General features: G+C 40.1%; 1 protein-coding gene across 1 annotated transcript; it reads right to left on the reverse strand.

Moving 5' to 3' along the window:
• Positions 1 to 7,206: 7,206 nt before the first annotated feature.
• On the reverse strand, positions 7,207 to 24,632 carry LOC102721862 (ABC transporter G family member 1-like). The gene is made up of 8 exons (XM_040527751.1): positions 24,179 to 24,632; positions 13,686 to 13,765; positions 11,665 to 12,129; positions 9,935 to 10,021; positions 9,654 to 9,782; positions 9,009 to 9,197; positions 8,813 to 8,899; positions 7,207 to 8,028 (listed from the first exon to the last, which is right to left on the reverse strand). Exons 1-8 carry the CDS (start codon positions 24,630 to 24,632, stop codon positions 7,363 to 7,365), a joined length of 2,157 nt encoding a protein of 718 aa, XP_040383685.1. The 3' UTR covers positions 7,207 to 7,362.
• Positions 24,633 to 24,974: the final 342 nt, after the last annotated feature.

The raw sequence follows: 24,974 nt of genomic DNA on the forward strand, positions 1-24,974 counted from the left end.
GTTCCTTTGGATGGTAGGGGCACCACAATTTGTCAGGCAAGCAGAAGACATGTTTGAGAGGTCTTTGGGTTCTGTTAGCAGCATGTTTAACAAAGTTTTACAGTCCGTGACTAGGCTTGCTGGTGATGTCATTAAGCCATGGGACCCGTAGTTCACGGAGATGCATCCTAGATTAAGGAATCGTTGGTTTTATCCGTACCTCAAGGATTGCATTGGAGCCATAGATGGGAGTCATGTACCATGTGTCACGCCCAGAAATTTACACCAAATTTCTGAACAATAGCATGTATTAAATCTCGGTCCAGGAATCAGCCCGAGTACACACTATGACAAATTAATACACAGTTCCATGACTTAAAAACAAATAAAAACAATTATCTATCGAAATGCAGCGGAAAAGGAAAACAAACTAAACCATCTAATCTTCAGCTTCAGCTAGCGAAGACGGCTCCACACTACAGGCATTCTCGACGACGGACTGAACCTCACTTCAACCTTGGGAACAACCTTCTGACTGAAACTCTGGCACTTGCTCTGGTGGGGGAAAAAGTAAGCAAAGCTGAGTACAAACCACCGTACTCAACAAGTAACACCCATGAGAGGGAGAATAATGAATGCAATAGGGTATCAAAGATAGGCTAAGGTTAAATTGCACAAAGCTGCAGTAATTTAGCAAAACAGTAAATAAAATAGACTGAAATAAAAGTAAAGTAAGCATTTAAAATAAACATCCACTGTTCAACGTTACACCACGTTGCAATAGGCCCAGACCGCTGTCGAACGTTACACCACGTAGCGACAGGGTCAACCCTCTGCCCAACGTTAAACCACGTTGCGATAGACCCAAACCACTGCCAACGTTACACCACGTTGCGCAGGGTCAAACCAGTTCCAAGATTAATTAGGTTATTAATGGTTCAACTAATCCCAGTGAATCTGTCGGTTTGCCCAATAACCGCTGGCACGGCTATTCGAATAGTTTTACTCTGCAGAGGTGTACAACTTTACCCACAAGACATGGCTCCCAAGCATGTTACCATGCCCCAACGTATCACCACGATACCTCAGTACGGAAACCATGATAAGACCTTTCACCTAACCCTCCCTAGACAATCGCACCGCACTTCAGGTTTCACCCCCTCCTTTACACGAAGTCGGGCAGTCCCCTCTTGTGCCTTGGTGAATCCGGAAGCAGCAGAGGCTTTCGTTACACCATGATTGCCCGTCCATACTCCATCACGCTCACCCTTGCCTTGGTACGTCGAATAGGGACAAGCTAGATTACGAGTCTCACCGTTGCCCATTCTGGCTTGTGGTTAGTACGTGTAAGACTTTCAGGGTTTCCTGAGAACCGGTCCTTAATTGCCATGGGCACGACTCTCAAAACCATGCACCCATAGGCCACCATAAGCAATATTTTAGTTGTATTAATCCTCAACGGGATATTAATAATGATTACAACCATTAAAGGTCTATCAAACTGTAACAGTAATTAAACGAGAATTGGTGAGCTAGTTTAACTAAGCATGGCTAAGCATTGACTAACCCTAATTCTAGTCAAATTAACCCTGGGATGTCAATAATAAATGGGAATCAATGGATATATTGGTAAATGCCCAATAGATAAATAAAGTAAATACATTTGAATACAATGCATGTTTGAATGTAAAAGCGGAGGATTTTATAATCATAGGTTCAATATGATCAAAGAAGGGTGCCACTTGCCTTGCTTAGACCCACGAGGAACTTCGGCGACGACTTCGAGAACGAACGGCGCTTCAACGTGGTCAAAACCTACGACAAACAAGGCAAAACAAGAAAAACAGGCTATAAAACTACTGAAACAGAGAAAGAAACTATTTTTAATGGATTCTTGGTAATTTTATGAATTTAATGAAACTTGAATGGACCTAAACGGAGACTAGATGAATTTTAACTAAACAGAAAAGTCCTAAATCAATTATTGCGCAATTAATGGGGCTACTGACGTCAGCGAGGAGAGAGGAAGCACTGACGGCTGACAGGTGGGGACCACCTGTCGGTGAGGGAGAGGGGGACGGAGAGACTGACACGTGGGCCCAGGGAGGAGAGGGAGGAAGGGAGGGGGAAACGGTCGACTGACGAGTGGGGCCCGCTCGTCAGCGAGGGGGGACAGAGAGGGGGAGGAGAGCGTGGCCGGCGGCAACGACTCGGGCGACACGGCGGCGGCGTGAGCGGCAGTGGCGACGACGGTGGACGCGGCGGCGACGACGCGACCGGCGGCAACGGCGCGGGACGGCGGCCGGGGAGCGGGAATGTCGGCGGCGCGAGCGGCGGCGGCCGAGCGCGGCGCACGGCGACGATGGCGCGGCGGCACGACGACGGCGGGCGAGCGCGGGAAGCGGCCACGCGGGAAGGCGCGGGTGGCGCGACAACAGCGTGACAACGGCGGAGCTGGGCGACGGTCTGGCAGGGACTGCCGGTGACCCGCGGAGTCCGACAACGATAGCGAGGGGAGAGCTCGGCGGCGGCGATGGAGGGAACGGGAGAGGGAGGAGGGGAAGCGCTCACCAGCGGCGACGAAGACGGCGGCGCGTCAGCGAGGGCGAGGCAGAGGTGGTGACGCAGACGAGTGGCGGCTGGTGACGCGCGGTGACGAGATCGACAGACGGCGGCGAGGCGACGAGGCGCGGCGGTGGAGAGGATGAAGGGGCGGCGAAGGGCGCGGGGTGTTCACCGGCGGTGACGGGAGCCGGAGGAAGGTTGGCGACGTTGAGGCGGAGGCGACGGCGCGGCTGCACGGCGACGACGGGCGGCAGAGGGCGAGATCGCAGCTCGGTGGTGGAGGGGAAAAGGTGAGCGGCGGCGCGGCGGCGGAGAGGATTTATAGTGCGGGGAGGCCGGCTAGGGCGGGGCGGAGGTTGGAGACCGAGTCGGGCGCGGCGAGGACTCGGCGGCGGTCGTTGCGGCGACGGCGGTTGCGGCGCGGCGGCGAACTCAAACTCGGCCGACGTGGCGCGGCGCGCTGGCGAGGGCTCGGTCGCTGACAGGTGGGCCCCACCTGTTAGTGGCGCGAGGGAGGAGGGAGGCGGCGCGGACTTCGCGGCGAGCATGGGCGCGCGAGCGGGCGAGCTGGGCCGACGGCCCAGGCGGAGGGGAGGCGCGCGCGGGAAGAGGAGGCCGGTCGGCTGGGACGGCCGAGCGGGGAGTTGGGCCGGCTCGGCTGGGCCGGCCCAGGAAGGAGGAGGGGAAAAAGGAAAAGGAAAAAGAAAAGGAAGGGGAGGAAAGTTGGACTTCGGCCCAATTTGAGAAGGGAGGGAAAAAGAAAGGAAAGAGGAAAAAGGAAAACCCCACTTTTGGCGAGTTTTACATTAATTTGTTTGGCCAAATTTTATACTTCTGCAATTTTAATTTAGATCCAATTAGTCGATTTGCGAGCCTCGATTTAATTAAATTAGGTTCTTTTTAGAGGGATATTTCCTGAGTTATTTAAGCCAATTGTTATTTACGAATTTCTTTTACATATTTAGGCTTGGGGTAAAACTCCGGGCGTGACACCATGTGTGGTACCAGGTAATAAGGTGGAGCAATACATGAGTTGCAAAGGCATGACAACACAAAATGTGATGGTCGTTTGTGATTTTGACATGAGATTCACTTTTGTACTTGCTGGTTGGCCTGGATTTGTACATGACATGAGAGTGTTTGAGAATACAATGTCAACGTACATGCATCTATTTCCACCACCCCCAGCAGGTACTGCACTCCTTTGTATATGTTGATTGTTGGTGGAGAATGTAATATCCATGACATTTCTTTAAGATACAAAATTCGTCATTAATAAACTTTTATGACGAATTTATGATGAAATTCATTTCGTCGTAGAAGTGGCGTCACAGAAGTTTCCTTGTGACAAAATAGTGTGTTTCGTCATAGAACTTCTTATTCTATGACAAACCTCGTTCGTCTTAGAATTTTCTTGGCGATGTCATAGAATTGCTTTACAGCTGGGTAATAACTGACACATGCGAGTTATGTGGCAAGCCATGTGGAAGACAAGTGGCACAATACAACTGATCCACGTGTTTGTATGTGATTGAGCCACATGGCAATGTGTGAAAGTGCCATCTGGTTAAACGATTTATCGCCACGTGTTTCTATCCTGTTCTGCCACATCACATAATTAACGACGTCATCCATGTCACATTAATACAATAATAACAGGCTGGTCCAATTTTATTATATATATTTGCATTAGCATCAAAATGACATGCCAAAAACTGAGTATAGATTCGTTTTTGCCATTTTCAGGGCTATTTTCATTCCCTCTATTGGTAAATTCGATTTGACTAGGTGAAACTTGTTCAAAAATTATGCAACTTGGTATGGTGATAGGTGTTGGTTTCTAGGTTCCATTTTTCAAGGTTTCACACATAAATTCTAAGTATTTTAAATTTGGTGAAAGGATGAAATTGGTTAGGCTGAAAGTTAGATTGAAATTTCAGGAGGTCGAGACAGAGAGCTAAAATTCCACAAAATTTTTAAATTTGTTGGTGATAAAAAAGTACTATTTGAATAAATTATTAAACATCTACACTTCTTTTCAAGTTATTATTCAATTAGAAGTGGTTTTAATTTTACCGATTAGAGTTAATTTTGTTATTGCATATTATCAAATTGCAATATAGTAAATATGCAATCTAAAGGACAACACATGCACTTCTAAATACCTGGTTATGAGCCTAGGGCTGTTACAAGAAGCATACTCATCCATGACGGGCCTAAGCTTTGGCCTGATTGTGATAACTGTCATCCGTGATAGCCAAATGCCCGATTGAGATAACTTCACACATCTGTGACCTCTTCATACTGACGGTGGCCTTTCACAACATTGATAAGGATATCGGCCTGTCAGAGATGGCAGATCCCATGCTAGCGGGGTGAAACCTGAATTGTGGTGCGATTGGATAGGAAAAAGGTTATGCAATAAGTTCTATCATAGTTCCTTTCCAATGGGTCATCGTGACACGTCGGCGCATGGTAACGTATTATGGAGTCATGTCTTGTGGGTACAGCGGTACACCTCTAATCGGACAGTGTTGGATATTATTGTTTACTTTACCATTTACTTTATTTCACTGTTTTATTCTATCTGTATTGTTGCTTTATGCCAATTAACCCTAGTCACCCTTGGTAACGAATTGTATTCACATCCTCCCCTTGGGTACGACTTGTTGAGTGCTATGAATAGAACTCAACCTTTCTTAATATTCCTCTCCAGAGATGGAGTATGAGTCGGATGGAGACAACTCGTGGGATTAGGCCTCACCCTTCCATCAGATCTGCTTGTGGACGGAAGCCACCCCTCTAAAGATAGTGTCCCAACCCAATTACATGAGTTAAATTAACTAAGCATGGTTAGTGGAGGAAATCTGGTCAGACCAAATGTATAGTGTCGATCAGACCGGAGTGGGAGCTCTGGTTAGATAGGCATGTCCGACGGTCAAACCGAGTTGTCCAAAACAGTTTTGGTTTTGGGTTGGTTTTGTGTTTTTTATTGCATTCTTGATGGATAAGACCTCTAGATGTTTCATATGCGTATGATATATCACATGTGTGCGAGTGTAAGTCAAGTTGTGGAAAAAACATTTGGTCGGATATGGTTTTTTTGTTTACTTGTGTGTAGATGTGTCTTGATGCTTGGGAGTATTGCCAGTGATGGATAAAGACTAGGCTTGAGAGAAGTTGAGGTTCAGACAATCAAGGAGAGTGCATGGATACTAAAGCTAGGGAGAAATGGACGTGAAGGTGAAGGTTCCGTATGCTATACGGGATGAGTTGTATGTATATCAAAGGAGTTGAATTCACGAGAGTTCAAAATTGGAAAGTTTGAGTTAGATATAAGGAAGAGATGGGTATTAGAAGTGTTTTTTTTTCTATAGGATTTACGGCTTTTGTGTAGCCACTTTGAGAGCATAAACAGAGAGGTGGTGTAGGGCTCAATGGTATCACTTTCTGGAGAGGAAGATTAGGGGTTAGATTGTGGTGTAAATTTAGTCGAAAGTTGAGAGAGGAGTTTGTATGCACTTTATAGTCACATCTTGATAAAAGAAAGCTGTCGGGTTTCTAGGTATTGGTCGAGATTTTTTTTTTCTCCGTATGTCTTTAATTACGCGGTGACACCAAAAATATCAAAGTGGTTAGACCGGTGACGGTAGAGCAGCCAGACCGGTCCCAGTGCAGCCGGTGACGTCCAAAGAGTTGCGGCTTAATCTAAAGACCAAATTGTATCTTTTATTCTAAGTACTGCGTACTATTTGCTTTTTACCATTCGCCCCGCCCTGATAGACTTAATTCGATCTGGTGCTACAATCCTACGGCCTAAAACTTGAGTGAATTTTTTTGCACACATGCTACACACAATTCTCAGTAGATGTATATATAGCTAGTGCGTGCAGGAGAATGAGATGAGATGAGATGAGAGAAAGACATCATGCAAAAGCAGCTTTGAGAAGGAAATTAAAATGTCGATCCGTACGTAAATCAAAGAGGCCGGGACAAATTAAGACAGACGGACATTAATTTAGTTACTCGTTGCATATATGAAAACAGTAGATCTGACTGACTAGCTGGCCAACACATATATATTCTGAAAAAAGTGAAAAATTAACTAATAATACATATACTTCAGGTGCTATATATAGCTAACCCATATATAATTGTCTGCACGATATTGATTCAAGGGCATATATACCAACTGCCGTATTGCATCCTCTCGGGAAATGACCAGAGTATAAAATGTAATGTGGTTTCCTCGTCAGTGTAATTTCAGCCATGGAATACCCATTAATCCCTACTTTCTTAATATCATCCTCTATTCTCTCACAAAGCCACATCACCTCAATCGTTTTTAGTCTTATGATGATACATGAAGGGTGTAAATTAAGCCACATCATCTCAATTATTTTTAGCCTTAGATGATACATTAAGGGTGTAAATTGCATCTCTCACATCACCTCAATTGTTTTTAGCCTTTGGATAATTCATCAAGAGTGTAAATTGCATCTCTTCCCCCAAAAGATACACCATGCAACCCAACTATTTATAACCTATGTATAATTGATAAAGGCACAAAAATATATAAACACATGAAAAAAAATCATATAGTAGATAAGAATTTTTTTAAAAAAATCATATCACTGTATTATCATACAGTTCTCCCGCGGCAACGTGCTAGGTATCCATCTAGTTCAAGTAATATCCATCTAGATGAGGTGGCTCAACTAATATAATGCATGTTAAGTTTTTGCTGACCACTATAGATGATATATAGATGTGTAAGATAGTAGCTAGAAAAGTTCCATTTTATCAGAATCAGAAGCATCATAGAGGAGCGCAAAGGTTCTCCATGCCATGAACACATTTAGGGCGCCACCTAAATGTCACCCCCTTAAGCATGGGCTTGACCATATCAAGAACCTTGATAATCACTATAAACAGTACCCGATAGGTGATGATCATTCCACAAAGTATTGCAAGATCCACCCATTTTGAATGTCCTGTCTCCACTTGAAATAACTCGGCGATAACTTCTTCACCGGTAACTATTTTCGGACCCTCAAGGTTACTTTGGAGAACTAACCCTGAGAACTCGTTCTTGTAAAACCCCTGAAGTGCATATTTGTGAAATGATATGTAGTATATTGGGTATTTCCACACTATCTTTGGAAGATTGTTGGGAAGTTGGAAGAATCCACTAGTGAGCATCATAACACCTTGTATGCCAGCACCAGTGATAATCCCCATTAAGAAGTCTGGTACGATGGTTGCTACGATCATCATTAGGCCTTCAACCAGCATTGTGCATGCACACAGCACTAGTGCAAAATAGACAAAATGGTCGATTTGCCGTTGTAAGCATGTGAGATAGTATGCAATTGCACCAGGTACCACAGCAAGAAAGAGAAGGTATGGTGTTGATGATAGCGTATTGGAGATGACAAATGTGGTCACTCCGTAGTGCCCATTTAGCCTTTCCCTGCCGAAGATCTGAGAGACCATGGCAAATGTATGAAAGATCAGGCATCAACCAAAAAGTTTGACAAATCAACAATGTCTAATTTATGTATTTAATACATATATCATCTCGTGCAGCATTACAACTATATAAATTATTTAATTGAATTATGAAAATTGTCACTACAGATTTTCAATGAATAATTTCTTGAATCGATATTTGTGTATACTTGTTAATTTGTTGCTGTTGGCAGCTTTTCTAGAGATTCTCATATTATCCCTTTACTTGTATGGACATTTTTAATCTTGTTAACAGAATACTTAAATTGTTGAATCTTTGTACAGTATCATGATTTTGCGGTCGAATATACATGTATAAAAGGGAAATGCATAAGAGCTAGCAATCCTAATGCGAGACACTAATGATTCTGTATACCCTCCATATCACCAAGAAACTAGTACTAGACACTACTCTTACAATGCGAACAGTACTAATTCACATTTGAATTTAATGTTACTTATCTTTCATCATATCTTAGATGTTGCGTAGAAACTGTCGCATGCAAGTCATGATTTCCTTCTCTTTTTTTATTAACTCACTTGCCACGTCATCTTTTATCTTTGTGGTAACTTATTTAATTATGTAGACATCATCCTAGTCATTACATTGTGAATGCCCTAATCAATTTCACACATTGTGTCTAAGTTCACCCACTTTATTTTTGGATTCCAAACAGTCGAATGTGACAAATCAAATAATGCATACATGCTTTCTCCTTCTCTTGATAAATATAATGAGATATAAATGAATAAATACCTTCATATCCTCCACAAAGGAGGGGAACCCTCCAATTGCCATAAAAGTTAGCAGGGTGCCAATAAACATTAGCATTGATGACCTAGCCTATAAGAAATTAATAGAATAAATTAATAAATATATATGTTCATTGGCATATGCATAATGGATATATCAGCCTGAATCAGCAATCTATATATGTGAGGACAACACTTACTCGAGTTGAATCGGGTCCATAGCCCACATTGTAAAATATGGTACCAAGGCAAACACTTATGGCAACATAGATGGCCAATCGTAACCAATAGTATCCAATATCTCTATACATGTTTACAAATGAACGTTTGGTAAGAACAAGTGTCTTGGTAACAAAACCAGCTCGCTTTCTTCCAATCATCGCACGATCCTAAATCAAAAGAATTAGTATGATAAGCATAACTTGTGTCATATATATATGAAAATTAGATCCTACTACCAGGTGTAGCTACTCCCTGCACGTCCATGATGAAAAACATTTTCATAACTGTTTCTGCTCCCACCCAACAGAAAGTATGGACACTATTAAATCTCATGTGAATAATATAATTACATTTATAGAGTTTGTACTTTCTTTTGGAAGAGAGAAGAAAATATGTATAGAGGTGTTTCTGCACCTTAGACGTGAAGGGAGTAGCTACACCTGGTAGTAGGATAGAGGCTTATATATATATATATATATATATATATATATATATATATATATATATATATATATATATATGAAGAACACATATATATAGTTAAGATCATATATATTGACAAAGGGTTAACTGTATGTATATATATATAAAATTCTGCGTTCAGGTTAATTTAGAAGGTAAACCATTTCATTTATGTGGCGCATTTCCTGCTTTGCAACTTCCGAAGTGTTGGATGACTTGTATGAGTTCACCAAAATGTCTATTGCTTCATCTGCAACAGCTGGCATGTAGCTCTGTCTTTCTTCACTCTCCTGTACGTACGTGTGACATCAAAACAAAAGGCAGCTTCAGATCTCAAAAACAAAGAGAGACTACTTGAATTGGAGATAAACACATAACATGATACTGTCATCAGCACATAAACTATCCATGCATGTCGTAATGTTCATGCACTGCACTTAACCTTATCAAAATCTTTGTTCACAGTCCTTAAGAAATGATCCGATGGATTCCTCATTGGAGGGCAAGGGTAGCCGTTTGACGCGAAAAACTGTAAAAACATTAATATACCAGGTGAAAGACAGTGTCAAAAATCAATTAAATCAAGTACCAAAGATCGAATACACATGACTGATTATATACTCCCTCCGTTTTTTTGACACCGTTGACTTTTCGATTTACGTTTGTGTTAACACCGGAATTTGGTAAATTTTCATATTGGATTTGGATAAGGAAAGATGCAATCACCGATAGAGATTTTATCCGGAAAAGACCAAATTCAAGAAGGAACCGTGAAGACTAAGGCTTGGCAGCATAAATTTATCTATTAATTAAAGTTATTATGATTCTTGTTTTATCTCTAAGAGAGTTAGAGTCCGATCGGGACTTGTTTGTTTTCTTCTATCTAGTAGAAACCGTGCGCCATGTTAGGGATAGAGTTTGTTATTTCCTTTTATCTATTAGGAGTCGTGTATTTTGTCCGACATGGACTATTACCCACCCGAGGGTATAAATATGTGTGCTCGAGATCATTGTAAGTTCATCTACATCATAATTTATATCAACTACTTTCGGCGCATCGCCACCCTCTTCCGAGGTTTCAACTCCGGCGGAACTTGGCACCAGAGACGGGGCTATATCTCTTCGATCTACGACGGAGGGGTAAGTCCTGTGTTCCACCAGGCATGGTAATTGTATCGGCTAGATTAGGACTGTCTTGGTTCAGTCCGATCTTCTAATCTGGTTATGACCTGGTCGACCACTTTGGGTAATTTACGTCAATTTGATATTTATTGTTTGACATACTCAATCTAGTACTGTCTCGGTTCGGTTCGATCTAGTAGATTGCATTTGTCAGATAGTTTATATTAGATTGATGTATCTTGTTCATTGTTTTATCAGAGTACCAGCCGATAAGTTATCAATCATCGGCTCATTGGCTTGATTGCAATCTAGATCTGTTTAGTATCTAGCCTGACATTGCTAGACGTAATCTTGAACTATCTCAGTTAGGTCTGATCTTCTATGATTATTCTTAGTTGTTTTTGTCCGCCGTCTATAGCCGATGATCTTACCGATCTACATATTCATTATATTTACATCAATGGAGTAGTCGATTGTCTTATCGCATTATCTTCATACCAATCGGCTTGATTTAGTTAGATCGACAGTTATTTATGTTGCATCGGTTTAATTATGATAATTATATGCAAGTTGGGTTTAGCCGATTGCAACACATGATTAATTATTTATTTCGAGTAATTTATCGGTTTATTTATTAGCCTTATTGATCTTCATGTTTCCTATAATTATATCGTGCTTGACTACATACTATCTTGGTTAAGTCTGATCAATGTGTGTTTGGTTCGATCTGGTTATAGGGGCTCATCCGATCGACTAATGTTAATAGGTAACTCAGCGGATTAAGTTGGTCTAATATTTAATTCAAAACTGTTTCTATTTTTAACGTCAACAGTTTGACCCTTCGTATTATTTAAAAATTTTATCAAATATATACAAAATTGTAAATCATAGTTAATGTTACGTTAGTAATAAATTAAATCATAATAAAAAAGTTAATAATTATATAATTTTTTAATAAGACGAAGGGTCCAAGGTAGATTAAAAAGTCACATAAAAATAAAAAAAATAGAGGGAGTACGACAGTACTAGATCGATCGAGAATATATGAACCTGGGCAGCCATGGAAGGCGGGCCGAAGAAGATGGTGTTCCCGGCGGCGAGCAGGCAGAGGCCATGGAAGAGCTCGAAGACCTCGCTGCAGGGCTGGTGCACGACGGCGACGACGGCCATGCCCTCCCTGGCGGCGAGCCTCGCGATGCGGCTCATGACATGGAAGGAGGCGGCGCTGTCGAGGCCGCTGGTGGGCTCGTCGAGGAACAGCAGCCGGGGGCGCGTGAGGATCTCGAGGCAGATGCTGAGCCGCTTCTGCTGCCCGCCGCTGATCCCTTTGCTCGACCGCCCGCCGATCCGGGTGTCCAGCGCGCTGCTCAGCCCCATCTCCCTCACCGTGTCGTCGGCGCGCGCGAGCTTCTCCGCCGTCGCCATGGTGTCCGGTAGCTGGATCTGGGCTGAGTAGTAGATGGCCTCGCGCACCGTCAGCGTCGCCATTAACATGTTCTCTTGAGTAACGTATGCCTGATCATCAGGATTCGTATATATTTGTTTCAGCTTTCTCCGGGGGCAACGTATTAATCACATCACAGTTTCTTAATTTCTACTAAGAATCATATGAATGTTAGTCTACATATATAGTGTAATTACGTATACAAGTACAATTAATGGAACTAGTAACAGACAATGTAACTTGCATGTTACTGATACGTAGTTTTCAGAAAAAAACATGAAGTGGCACAGCAGTTGTCTCTATATATATTGGACATGTACAACTCATTTTTGCAGGAAAAATATATTATTTTATTTCATACTTGGATAGATTTGTATCCGGACAAAAAGTACTGGATTTTAACATTTTGATCCGTTTCTGAAACATAGTTTATAGATGAATTCCTTTTAAATGTATTCTAAACATCGACCTGAAACTCGGCACCAATAACCTTAAAGCTTTTTTTCCCATCCTTGAGGAGTACCAAGAGGTACCACTGTTTTCTATGTAAAATTTGATATCTCTATCTACAATGTACCAAATTTTATATAGAAAACAGTGATACCTTTTGGTACCTACTCAAGGATGATAAAATTACTCATAACTTTAGCATGACATTCATTGCCAACTCCAAAAACCTTACTACCAAAACCTTGCACTTGGGTGGCATAGAATCAAGTGTGAAAGGTTATGTGGACAGGATCATCACAAATACTAGCGTAATTTCTGCTAACCTCTTGCAGATGTTTGTTTTTATCCTGATATATATCTGGCACCACTTTGTCAATTGTACTGTGAAATCTAATTTATCGATATGAAGAGAAGGCGGAGGATGGAGTGGAGTTCTTACAGATCAAGCTTTGACCCAATCTTAAATATAACCCAATAAATAAGAATAAAACAAATGAATGGGAATTAAAGATATTATTTCATCAATTTTATGCCAAATTTAACAAATTGCAAGAAACGGCTGCACAAGTAGGGATCGAGTTCCCTGTCAGAGGTCAGTGTGCCGACTGATAGTGCCAAGCAGTATACACGGATCCCCTTGCACTCCAGTTTCTAGTATAGCTTCCCTGCCACTTTGGTATCTATTCTCTCCATTTTATATTATAAGATTTTCTCGCTCTATCTACGATTCCTTTACGTGCTAATGAATTCTAGACTAATATACAAAACATATACGTCCATACATAGATGAATCTAGACAAATCCAAAAAATATTATAATATGGAAAGGAGTGATTAGATGGCAAGAAGCTTGGCGTAGAGCAACTGGTCCATTTGAGCATTTTGCGACAAATTTTCTATGAGTTAATTTGCAAAGCATGTTTTCAAACAGAGTAGATTGCAAAAAGGTCCACACAAACTAGTTATTATATACTAGAAATCTACATGTCCTCGTCTTTTTGGTAGTGAACATGTTCACCTATAATTTGGAACATGTTCACCTATTATATACTAGAAATCTATAATTTGTTCACCTATTATGTTCACCTATAATTTGGAACATGTTCACCTATTATATACTAGAAATCTATAATTTGTTTGTTTTAATTAGATGCTTCAACATCAGGATTTTAATTTACCGATGTTCCGAAGACAAGTTTCTGGGACCGTCCATTGATTAAAATTTGTCCTTTCATCTTCAAGTTGGAGTCCAATCTTCCTGTATATACAAACATAACACACTTGATATGAATTTATGAAATAGGGGTAATATTGGACAGAATTAAGAAATAAACCCACAATATAAATATATAATACAACATTATGAAAAGAATTGCAGCAAACATCAAAGTCAGGATCTTGATTACCACAAAAAAGGTGATTACTTCTGGCTCATCACTGTTGGATTAGCGTGAACCGATAGTTATGAGTACCACTGTAGGTTTGTATAACGAACCAACAGTTATAGGAAGCAATTATCACTGTTGCTTCATGATAAGAACCAACAATGATACTGCAACAGTCCGACACATGGTCCAACAGTGATACTCAGATTATTGTTTTATAAAAACTTAATAATGTTCTCATATATAGTTTGGCTCGATGAGATCTACAACTTTTTCATTGATAACTTTGTCATCTTAGATAGTTTACGTAACTGATTTTCTTGAAATTTGCTAATGGCTTTTGATGAAAACCACTTCGTTGGAATTCTTTAACATGCCCAAATCAAGCTACGGCATTATATGTCTAATTCAAAATTTTCAAATGACTTTTGATGAAACAGACTTTCCGTGAATGTCGTGGATCTCGAGAGCTCAACGAGATATACGTAGGGCTGGTAATGTTTCCAACCATTTTGCCTACAAAATTCAAGCCGGGTTCAAATGGGTTGAAAATAAAATTATATAGAGTTTTGAGCTAATTTTTTTTAAAAATTAAATAGGGTTGTGAAAGAACCCACGGGCCTTGTCCCATTTCCACCCCTCATATATGACTATGTTGTTGATGTGTTTTTCTTATTTTAATCCATCTACAGCGTCAAATATGGAATACAATCATTATAGAAGATAGGAACACAAATATCTATCTGGAGCCACCTTTAAATGGATGGTACTCCCTCCGTTTCATAACGTAAGATGTTTGATTTTTTTGCTTATAATGTTTGACCATTTGTCTTATTCAAAAAATTATGAAAATATCATTTATTTTGCTTGTGACTTACTTTATCAAAAGAAGTTTAAACATGACTTACCATTTTCCATTTTTTTATATTTTTACTAAATTTTTGAATAAGACTAATGATCAAACGTTGCAACCAAAAAAATCAAACATCTTATATTATGAAATGGATGAAATGGAGGTAGTAATTGATAGGATGTTACTACTGGATGATTCATGTATTTTAAATTACTGAAACAGGAAATTTGTATGTGAGTACATTTTTTAATGGTGGAGCTGCAAATGCGAGCACTGCTAATCAAAACATAAAGTTAAAGTTATCCAGTCAGTTAGAAAAGTTGGATTGGCTTGCCGGTGAGAGGGAATTATCTCTTGATCAATGGAATGAGAGATACACAATAGAGTCATGTTTACAACACATCTAGTAAATGGAATAGTTATATTAGAAAATACATGTGGGAAGAATGGATCATATAGGGAGACTAAAATAATGCATCTTTATTCATAAGATTGCCAATGCAAGAAAAAGGAAGTGTACTATTTCTTCCCTGCATGGGAGGGGGATAGTAGTATTGTGACCCAACATGAGCTGACTTCCCAGATTGTCATTATTACACCATTATTACACCATTTATCATTGAGACATTATTACACCATTTATCATTTATCATTGAGACATCGGATAAAGTTATTAAGGATACAAAACTGAAAACCACAACTACTCCTGGCAACGATGGTTTCACCATTTCATAAGCCTTTTTGGTCCAAGTTCATGAATGACTTATTTGATGTGCTTATCATGCTACATAATGGTGAGTTTGACCTTATATATGTGACATAATTATGGAGTTATTTCAGTTATCCCAATTCCCAAAGAATAGTGACGTAACAAATATCATAGAGTATAGGCCAATTGTTGTCTTGGATGACTTTATCAACTTAATTTGCAAGGTGCTGAATAACAGATTAACTGGAGTTGCTAAATCTACGAGTGATATGTCCTATAGGAATCATAGAGGTGATTGTATCAGATACTATATTTATATATTTATCATGTATTGTTCTTTGGGATAGATAACTTATTGTTGATTAATGAATATGTGATCCGTTTATATTCTTCAAAGGTTCTCTGATTAAATATCACATATGTAACAAATGTGATTAGATGGTCAGCACATGTATTGATTAATGATCATGTCTCATGGATCATGGTATCAAGATAACAAATTGATCACGTGGACAGAAGTTGGATAGATCCAATGTGAGACATTGCACGAGCTGTATGTGATGTGTCATCGGTGTTCTCATTGAGTGTTGATATATAATTCTTAGACTTAAGATTATCATGGTGCAGTCGATTCCGTAGTTATAAAAGTAGTCTTCGGGTATACTATGAAACATTGCAGTGCGATGTCAAAAATCAAGATGGAATTTGCCCCTCCACAGGAGATATATCTCTGTGCCCCTCGGTGCTATATAAATTACGGATGTGCATGGTAATGCCAAAGGAGATTGAGGAGTCAATCACAAGTTAAGTAATCTATTACATGATCGAGTGAACATTGAGCTATTGAAAGGATGACACATATCTAGCTTTGACCTTAATCAATATCATGAGGCAAAGGGATTAATACAAAGATACACTATAGGTTAAACCAATGCGATCTTTATGTTTGCTCAGTGAGTCAAAATGTTCTTCTAGTAGCCGCTGTTGTCATGTGGTCTAAAAGGGAGTTTTCAGGTTACAACCCTTTATTCATGAACCTATGGGTTGCATACTTAATTTGCTGGTGTATGAGAATTGGACGTTGATCCAATACAAAGCTTAGTTCGGATAGGGATCCGAGTAGGACTCCTATGGGCATTGGAGGCCTTGTTTCAGGTCTCATATATAAGGAAAAAGTACAAATTACCCCCTGAACTATCGCGGTCGGCCGAATTCCCCCCCTAAGCCCGAAAACCACACATCCTTTACCTTGAACTTTCAATACCGGACAAATTACCCCCCTCGACCCAATTCAAAGCGGTTTTGTCACACGTGGCGTACACGTGGCAGCCCAGTCAGCATTTTCTCTTTTTTTAATGGTGGGGCCCACATGTCATACCCTCTCCCTCTCCCTCTCCCTCCCTCTCTCTCTCAGGCGAACAGGGCAAGGACGACAGGTGCTCGGCGGCTCGGCGCGGGCGTGTGGGCGGGCAGCGCCGAGTGTGGGCGGCGGGCGATGGCCGCGCCGCGACGACGACTCGGCGCCGCGCGGGCGGGCGCGGGCGTGCGGGCGATGACGAGGTGGAGCACCAGGACAGCGTCAGCGGCGAAGCGAAGGAAGCCAGGCGAGTGGCAAGCGGGCAGGCGGTTGGCGAAGCGGAGGTGCCACTGTCCGCCGTCCTCTCTCCCGCGTGTCGCAGTCCACCGTTCTCGCCCCTGCCCACCCTCGTCCTCATCCCCGCGTGCTGAGATCGATGGCGCCGCCACCACTATCATCCTCCGCTTTGCTGCCGCCACCGGCGAGTCCTCGGCTTCATCGCCGCTGGCATCCTTCGCCCACCATCCGCACGCCCGCACCCATTTGTCAGCATCCTTCGTCCGTCCAGCCATCCCCGCCTGCTGTGACCGCCTTCGCCCTCTTTGCCGCCGCTGCCATCCTGCTGCTCGTCGCGGCACGGGTGTCGGCCCAACGTCCGGCCGTCCCCACGCAGCTCCGAGCGCCTGCCCACCATCCAGCCATCCCCGCACGGTACCTAGCGCCCACCGCCCTTGCGGCCTTACCTGTTCGCCAGAGAGAGGGAGAGGGGGAGGAAGAGGGAGAGAGAGAGCTATGACATGTGTGCCCCACCATTAAAAAAATAAAAAATGCTGACTGGGCTGCCACGTGTACGGCCACGTATGACAAAACCGCTTTGAATTGGGTTGAGGGGGTAATTTGTCCGGTATTGAAAGTTCAGGGTAAAGGATGTCTGGTTTCTGAGTTTAGGGGGTAATTCGGCCGGCCGCGATAGTTCAGGGGGCTAATTCGTACTTTTTCCTATATATAAAGGGGTGAAGATGTTGGTTCGTCGCATGAGAAAACCCTAGTCATCATCCTCTTGAGCCAAGCCCTAGTCGCACTCAAACGCTAGCACGTCCGCACACTACGTCCATTCTGTGGATGTGTGGCTACCAATAGAGGCACTGCCAAATTACAATGTTGATTGGTAAAGTTGCACCATGAGGTGGCATATGAACAAGGTCAGGCTACAACAATCAACTACTTCCTCCACATCGACGCGCATCAGATCACCAATACTACTTCGGCTTTTTAGCACCTTCTTCCACTGCACAGTGTGTCATGTGATAACGATCCATAATCCTTTACTTGCATGGTTCCTAGTTTATGTGGTAGAAATTTTTGTGTACGCTATTGTAGCCTACACATATCCCTACGCAAATTGCCTTTATATCCCATGGGATTTTCCTGAAGGATGTACCATTTTGCATGAGGTGTTACATGAATTGAACAGAGAAAACTTGGGAGGAATTATCTTAATAATTGGCTTGGAGAAAGAACACGATAGAATAAGCTAGGATTCTCTATTTGAGGTGCTTAGGAAGATGGATTTCCATCCACCCCACCCCCAACCCACACACACCACAATATATTGAGTGGGATAAGTCTTGTGTCATACAAAGGAGAATTATAAGCCAATACTTTAGAACCTATAAAGGTCTTAGACATGGGGCCCCCTATCCTTTTTTTAGCCTAGTTAATGATGATCTTATAAACATCCTAGATAGTGCTAAGATTGTTTGTTTCATTTATGGCTTGGTTTATGATATTTTTTCCTAGCACCACTCTTCTGCCATATCTTGATGGTAAAATTTCTTTTTTACCATCTAGCATGAATGTGAATTATCACTTTCTGTAAAAAATATGACAAGAGTTAGGTTTTATCATTCAACTAGGTGTACTAGAATAACAAATATTTGTTGCCGTTCTAAAATGTCCTATCAGAGTTTTCCCTACTAAATATTTGGGCATGCTGATTAGCCCTAGTAGTTTCATAATTGTTTCAATTCCAACATATTGTCTAAGAAACTTGAAAAAGGATGGGTACGTGGAATGCAGGTCTACTAGTTATGTTGCTAGAGCTAAATACATTAATTCTTGCTTCTTAGCTATCCGTGCTTAAGGGTATCCATAACAAAATGGATTCGATAAGAGATAATATTATGAACATGGAGTTAATAATAGAAGAGCATACCATATGGTCAAATGGGTTGATTTGGAGATATTGGTTTCACCAAAACTAGTAAAATGAAATTTTGTTTATTCACCAGAGCTCCTGTGTTATACTTTTCAGAAAGTTCTACCTGCTTACAGGAGTGTATCCTCATTCAATGCGAGGAAGAGTCATTAGTAACGTGCCATCAGTAACGGGTCATAATTAACTACTGCTCGTTACGGATAAGAGTCATCTCAGTAAGATGCCATAATTATGACCCGTTACAAATAAGGTCAATCATCTTTAATGAATCGTCCTACAACACCCATTACTAATATGTTCTCATTTGTAACATGTCATGGTTTTGTCTCGTTACACATCATCCATAATGATCCATAATTATAACCTCTTACAGATAATCTTATATAAGTAATGGATTATTCATAGCGGGCATATGTGAAACGGGCTACATTTTAAGCTGTTATAGATACTTATCTATGACAGACCGTATTTTCCTCGATAAATGAGTCGTTACTGATGGGATGTTTTGTACTAGTGAACATACAAAAGATCATCATGAATGGGTACACCCCGATATAAGCAATACAATTCAATTGATCCATATCCATCAAACTAGAGTAGGGTATTACCTCATATTAGAGCATCTCATACATACTTGGCATCAAGCTATCAATTTAATATTTTAGCTAGTGTAGCAAAAAGAACACACTCTTTTAAAGCATCTCCAAGAGACTAGATAGACATCATGCAAGCCATCCAAGATTTTAGCTATTGTATAAAAAGTACACTCCAACAAAAATTAACTACTCCCTCTATTTCATAATGTACGACTTTTTAGCCTTGCTTAGATTCATATGTATGCTAATAAATCTATACATATATATATAGATTATATACATTCATCAATTGATAAATTTAGGTAAGGCTAGAAAGTCTTACAATATGAAACGGAGGTAGTATTTGACTTAGGTACGTAGCCGTTCCACTATCCAATCAAATAGGTTCGCTATCTAAACAAAATTGAATATCCAAACTAGCTAGTCATCTTTCATCTCTAGTTATTTATAACTTTTTCCACCAAAAAGTATGAACCAAGGATAGTGGTGTTTGGATATCTTCTTAGATTGCAGAATAAAAATGGCTAGTCGTTTTTTAGCTCGGCACTTATAGGTCCACTTGGCTAGTAAGATTTACCTAGACTCTTAAAGTTGCTTTTTACTTAAACCTTTACAAATCTCTCTGTTTTATGTCACCATACAACTCTCGAAATGACCTATAGCCCCATGCTCATCCTTGTCAGTAATATAAATATCAGACATATTTAAAGGGACCAAGTATCATGGGCTATTAAATTTCTAATTAGATTAATAGGGGTGTTTGGGACGAGGGACTGAACTTTAGTCACTTGTCCCATCAAATATTTGGATACTTATTATAAAAAGTAAACATAGATTATTAATAAAACTCATTCATAATCTTAGACTAATTCGCGTGGTTAGCCTATGTGATGCTACAGTAAACATGCTCTAATTATGGATTAGTTAGGCTTAAAAAATTTGTCACACAAATTAGCTCTTATTTCTGAATTAGTTTTATAATTAGTCTATGTTTAATATTTATAATAAATATCTAAACATCCGATGTGACATGAGGCTAAAAAGTTTAGTCCCATATAAACACCCATGGTCGCTCCCCTGGGACAAAGTTTTTCTCCATATTAGGGAAGTGATAAAGTTGTGTTTCTTTCAAGAAAGTAGGGGTGACCATGGTTCTAGCTAGTTGCCACCGAAGTTGGTCGCAATTTCTTGGACGATTTTGGAGAAATGAACATTCCAAGTCAGGTGTTCGTATTCTAATGAATTCGTTTAATTGTGAAAATGGTAATATTTTGTACTCTTGAAATTAAAAAGAAAAAATGAATAGAAACCCACATGTCCTTCTTTGTGCCATGGTGTAGCTAGCGTGAGTCACCATCTTTCGAATAATGAAACACATTCTATCGGTGTCACATTAATTGTTAGTCAGTACCAGTAGATTTATTCGGCAATCCATTCACTTAGTTAAATTCGGTCAGCATCTGGAAATTAATTCACCCCCCAACTAACCCAATGAAATTACGGTGCAATAAAAACTAAACGATCGATGTCATTTTCGTGTGCGCGGACAGATTACTGATATACACCCACCAGCAAACTAGGTGTATGTGCGTTAAGTTGCAACTAGACAATTAAATTACACTATAAAAGTGATTTGATGTATAAACTACCTCCGTTCCTAAACGCCGTTAATTTTTTATATGCGTTTAACTATTCGTCTTATTCAAAAACATTTATCAAATATGTAAAGCTATATATATGCATAAAAATATATTTAACAATACGCGAAATGATATAAAAATAATTTATAATTATGTAAATTTTTTAAATAAGAGGAACAGTCAAACGTGTATAAAAAAGTCAACAACATCAAACATTTATGGATGGAGGGAGTATTAATTATTCCAGACGGTAGCCCATTTTGTTTCCTCAATATCGCAAGAAGCCACATTTGTATATCAAATATATTTTTTGGGTAACAATTAATGCACTGTTTTGTCAAATGTATATTCTTTTCAACAACATTGTGCAAGATGAGGCAAAGCAATCAGCAGTATACCTTGGTGGACATAGAGTAATCTCTCCTCGTACTTACAAATATGACCTAACGGTTTTAATTATTCAATCAAACTTTTTAAAGCCTTTAAAATAAGTATTTTTGTAATATTATAATTTTGCTACATATTATTGTTATATAACTTAATAGAACACTACTAGAAAATGATATTTGCGCATGACTCTCTCTCTCTCCAAATTCCAGATAGACTTGGCTGGAGCCCAATAAAATGATCGCCCAGAAAATGAACTTTATTTTCGTAGGCGGGGCTCTTAGCGGCCCATCTAAAAAATCGATTTTAGCTGACGAGCCTAACGGTTCATCTACGAAAATAAAATATCAAAATAACACATATTACACCTAATTTTTACATGAAGTCGGATAAAGTTAAACCTTATATTAAAATCGTAGGTCTTGTCAAGATATAAAACTGCATAGTCAACAATTTTTTATTTGAGATCGTCTACCGATCCAAATGTGCATTGTAGCCATATATTTCTTTTTGAGAACATATCATATTTGTGTTTCAAAAAACCTCCAGTGAAGTTGTGTTCTGCCTGAAAATTGTAGAGTTCGACTAGATTTACAACGTTATTATCGATTGTTTTTTATTTAACATCATTTATAAGCATTTGGAGTTTAGGACGTATCAAGTTAAAAAATAATATATAGCTTTCAAACCACAAGTGCTTCGTATTAGGTAAGGATGAGTGTGGATAAATACAGGGTCTTCGGGTCAAATCTCATAAACAACACGTGTATATTTCCGTGAAAAAAACAATATAGCTTGTAATATGAGTATATTTCTAATAAATATGGGTGCGTTAGTGGGTGTAAAGATGCATATACATAGCCCAACTATTGGTAATAATTCTATTTTACGGCTAATAAGGTCATTGCCTGTACTATTTTTTACTATCTATATATTTATCTCATCACTGATGTGTTTTTCATTTTCTCTGTTTTAATTTTCGTCTTGTTCTTATAGTTGGTTATATCCTAATGTTAAACGCGCGTTAGCAATGTAAAGTCAGCTCTTTCGTGCCGGCCATCGATTGTCGCGTGCAAATATATTGATCCCTCGTGTTTTTTGGGTCGCCCTCCAATATAGTCATGTTTTTTCTAACGAATCCAACATTGTCAACTCTCGAACACATGCATGGTTCGAATTCTTCGGTTCTTAAATGCTTGAACTGTTACGCAAATAATATATATATATATATATATATATATATATATATATAATGGATCATAGTTCCGAACTGTTACGCAAATAATATATATATATGTAATGGGTCATAATTAATCATCGAAATACACTAAAAACACCTCCAAAATAATATTTCTAATTTTAGATATACTTAGACGTCTATTCATATCTATCCACAGTTGAGTTTTTCAAACAAAGTTGTATTTCAAATAGATCCAATCAATGAGAAATTTAAATTTTTACATGTAAACAATGTCAAATGAAAAAATTAATTACAAAGTTATAGATCTAGCCAAGATCTATGATTTCTTTATAGAGCACATTCAAAAAACCATTTATCAAAATAGATCTAATACTTTGTAACGTATATTTGACCATATAAACATTCACAAATGAAAATAGTGTCAATTACAAAGTTGCAGATGTTATCAAAATCTACAACTTTTCGTATTGGGCATATCTTCATCCCAAAACAATTTTAAAAATGTGTATTTTTCTCATCCGTACCGGGTCATAACTGCCGTCCATTACGGATAACTATTTTCCATAATGGGCCTAATTATGACATGTTATAGATGAGGTCAGTTATCTATAACAGTTTGTCCTACTACATTCGTTACTGATAATTTCGTATTTGGAATGGGTCGTAATTATCGCCCATTCGTTAGTGATAATTTCGTATTTGGAATGGGTCGTAATTATCGCCCTTACAAATAAGAGTTATATGTAACGGGTCATAATTCTGACCTATTACAGATATGGTCAGTTACTCATAATGGTTCATCCTACGACATCCGTTATTAATATATTTTCATTTGTAATAGTTCATGGTTCTGTCTCGTTACGGATCATTCGTGATGTCCCATAATTACGACATGTTATAGATAACCTTATATATACCTGTTACAGATAATTCGTAGTGAGATATCTGAAATGGGCTATATTTAAGTCGCTACAGATGAGTTATCCGTAACATACCGTATTTTCTCGGGATAAGTGAGTCGTTATGGATGGCGGTTATGTACTAGCTAGTGGGCTCTCCTCGCCCACGTTTCATATTCAAGGGTGAGTACGTAGCATATGTGGCATTTTCATTTTGTGTCGACATTGATTGTGATGTAGTATTAACTTAGGGATGAACAATCAAAATTTCATTTTGTTTGTATTGGATATGTTTCAAAATCAAATGGCCCATAAATGCTGCGTCAGTTCGATTCGAGCCGACTAAATTCTTATTTTTAGTCGCGGATACCCCTATAACTGCCCGTTGATCATATAATAGAGAGATGTCGTTTGCATTGATATATATAGAGAAAAATATTTTTCAAAAAATATATATAGAGAAAAATTAATGGTGAGTTTACGAACCAGCCAAGGTGTCAAGTAGAGTGGTCTTGCCGCAGCCGGAGGGGCCCATGATGGCCAGCACCTCGCCGGGGCGCGCGCAGCCGCTGACGCCGTTGAGGATGGTGGCCGGCTTCCCCCTGCTGTCCACCGCCGTCACCCACACCTCCTCCCACGTCAGGAACACGCCGTCCCCCAACCGCTCCTCCTCCATCCTGCGCCCGCCGTCGTCGTCGCCTTCTCGCTCGATGCCATCAAACCCGGCGGCGACGTGGTCCGCCGGCGCCGGAGGTGGAGGAGGCGCGGTGGTGTCGGCGCCGGAGGTGGAGGGGGGGGCGGCACGCCCTTGGAGAGCCGCGACGACGGCGGCAAATGGGGAACGCAGGAAGTTGCTGCCGCCGCCGCCATCGGAAGAGCGCCACAGCGGGCGCGACGGGCTCGGCGTTGCCGCCCAACGTGGTAACGGCGACGTGGCCATGCTGGTGGTCGTTCGTTCAGGCCTCAGTGGTCAGTACTACAGGACTGTCCAACTCGAACTTGCACTTGCAGCATCCATAGGCACTGAGTATAAATAGGGTGGATTGCGACTATATGCTAGGGTTGGGTTCTTTTATGTTTGAAAAACGAAAGATAAATGATTATTTGAATTTTAAGTTGATGTTTAATGGTGTCAATGATAAAATTAATTAATACATATATAGTTGAAAATCTAATTCAAAATATATATAAGATAATAAACTTATATATATATATTATATAAAAAACGCATAGTTTAGCAGCTCGAAAAATAAGCAGATAAATACCAAGAAATAATATTTTT

Source organism: Oryza brachyantha, chromosome 9 (assembly GCF_000231095.2).
Source record: "Oryza brachyantha chromosome 9, ObraRS2, whole genome shotgun sequence".
NCBI lineage: Eukaryota > Viridiplantae > Streptophyta > Magnoliopsida > Poales > Poaceae > Oryza > Oryza brachyantha.

What these genes read in the sequence shown, in the direction of transcription:
- LOC102721862 (XM_040527751.1), bottom strand. Translation starts at nt 24,632, where the DNA reads ATGGCCACGTCGCCGTTACCACGTTGGGCGGCAACGCCGAGCCCGTCG. An exon ending in TCTACTTGACACCTTGGCTG is followed by an intron (nt 13,766 to 24,178) that starts GTTCGTAAACTC and finishes TTGTATATACAG; the next exon opens with GAAGATTGGACTCCAACTTG. An exon ending in TGCGCCACATAAATGAAATG is followed by an intron (nt 9,198 to 9,653) that starts GTTTACCTTCTA and finishes CTTTTGATTTAG; the next exon opens with GATCGTGCGATGATTGGAAG.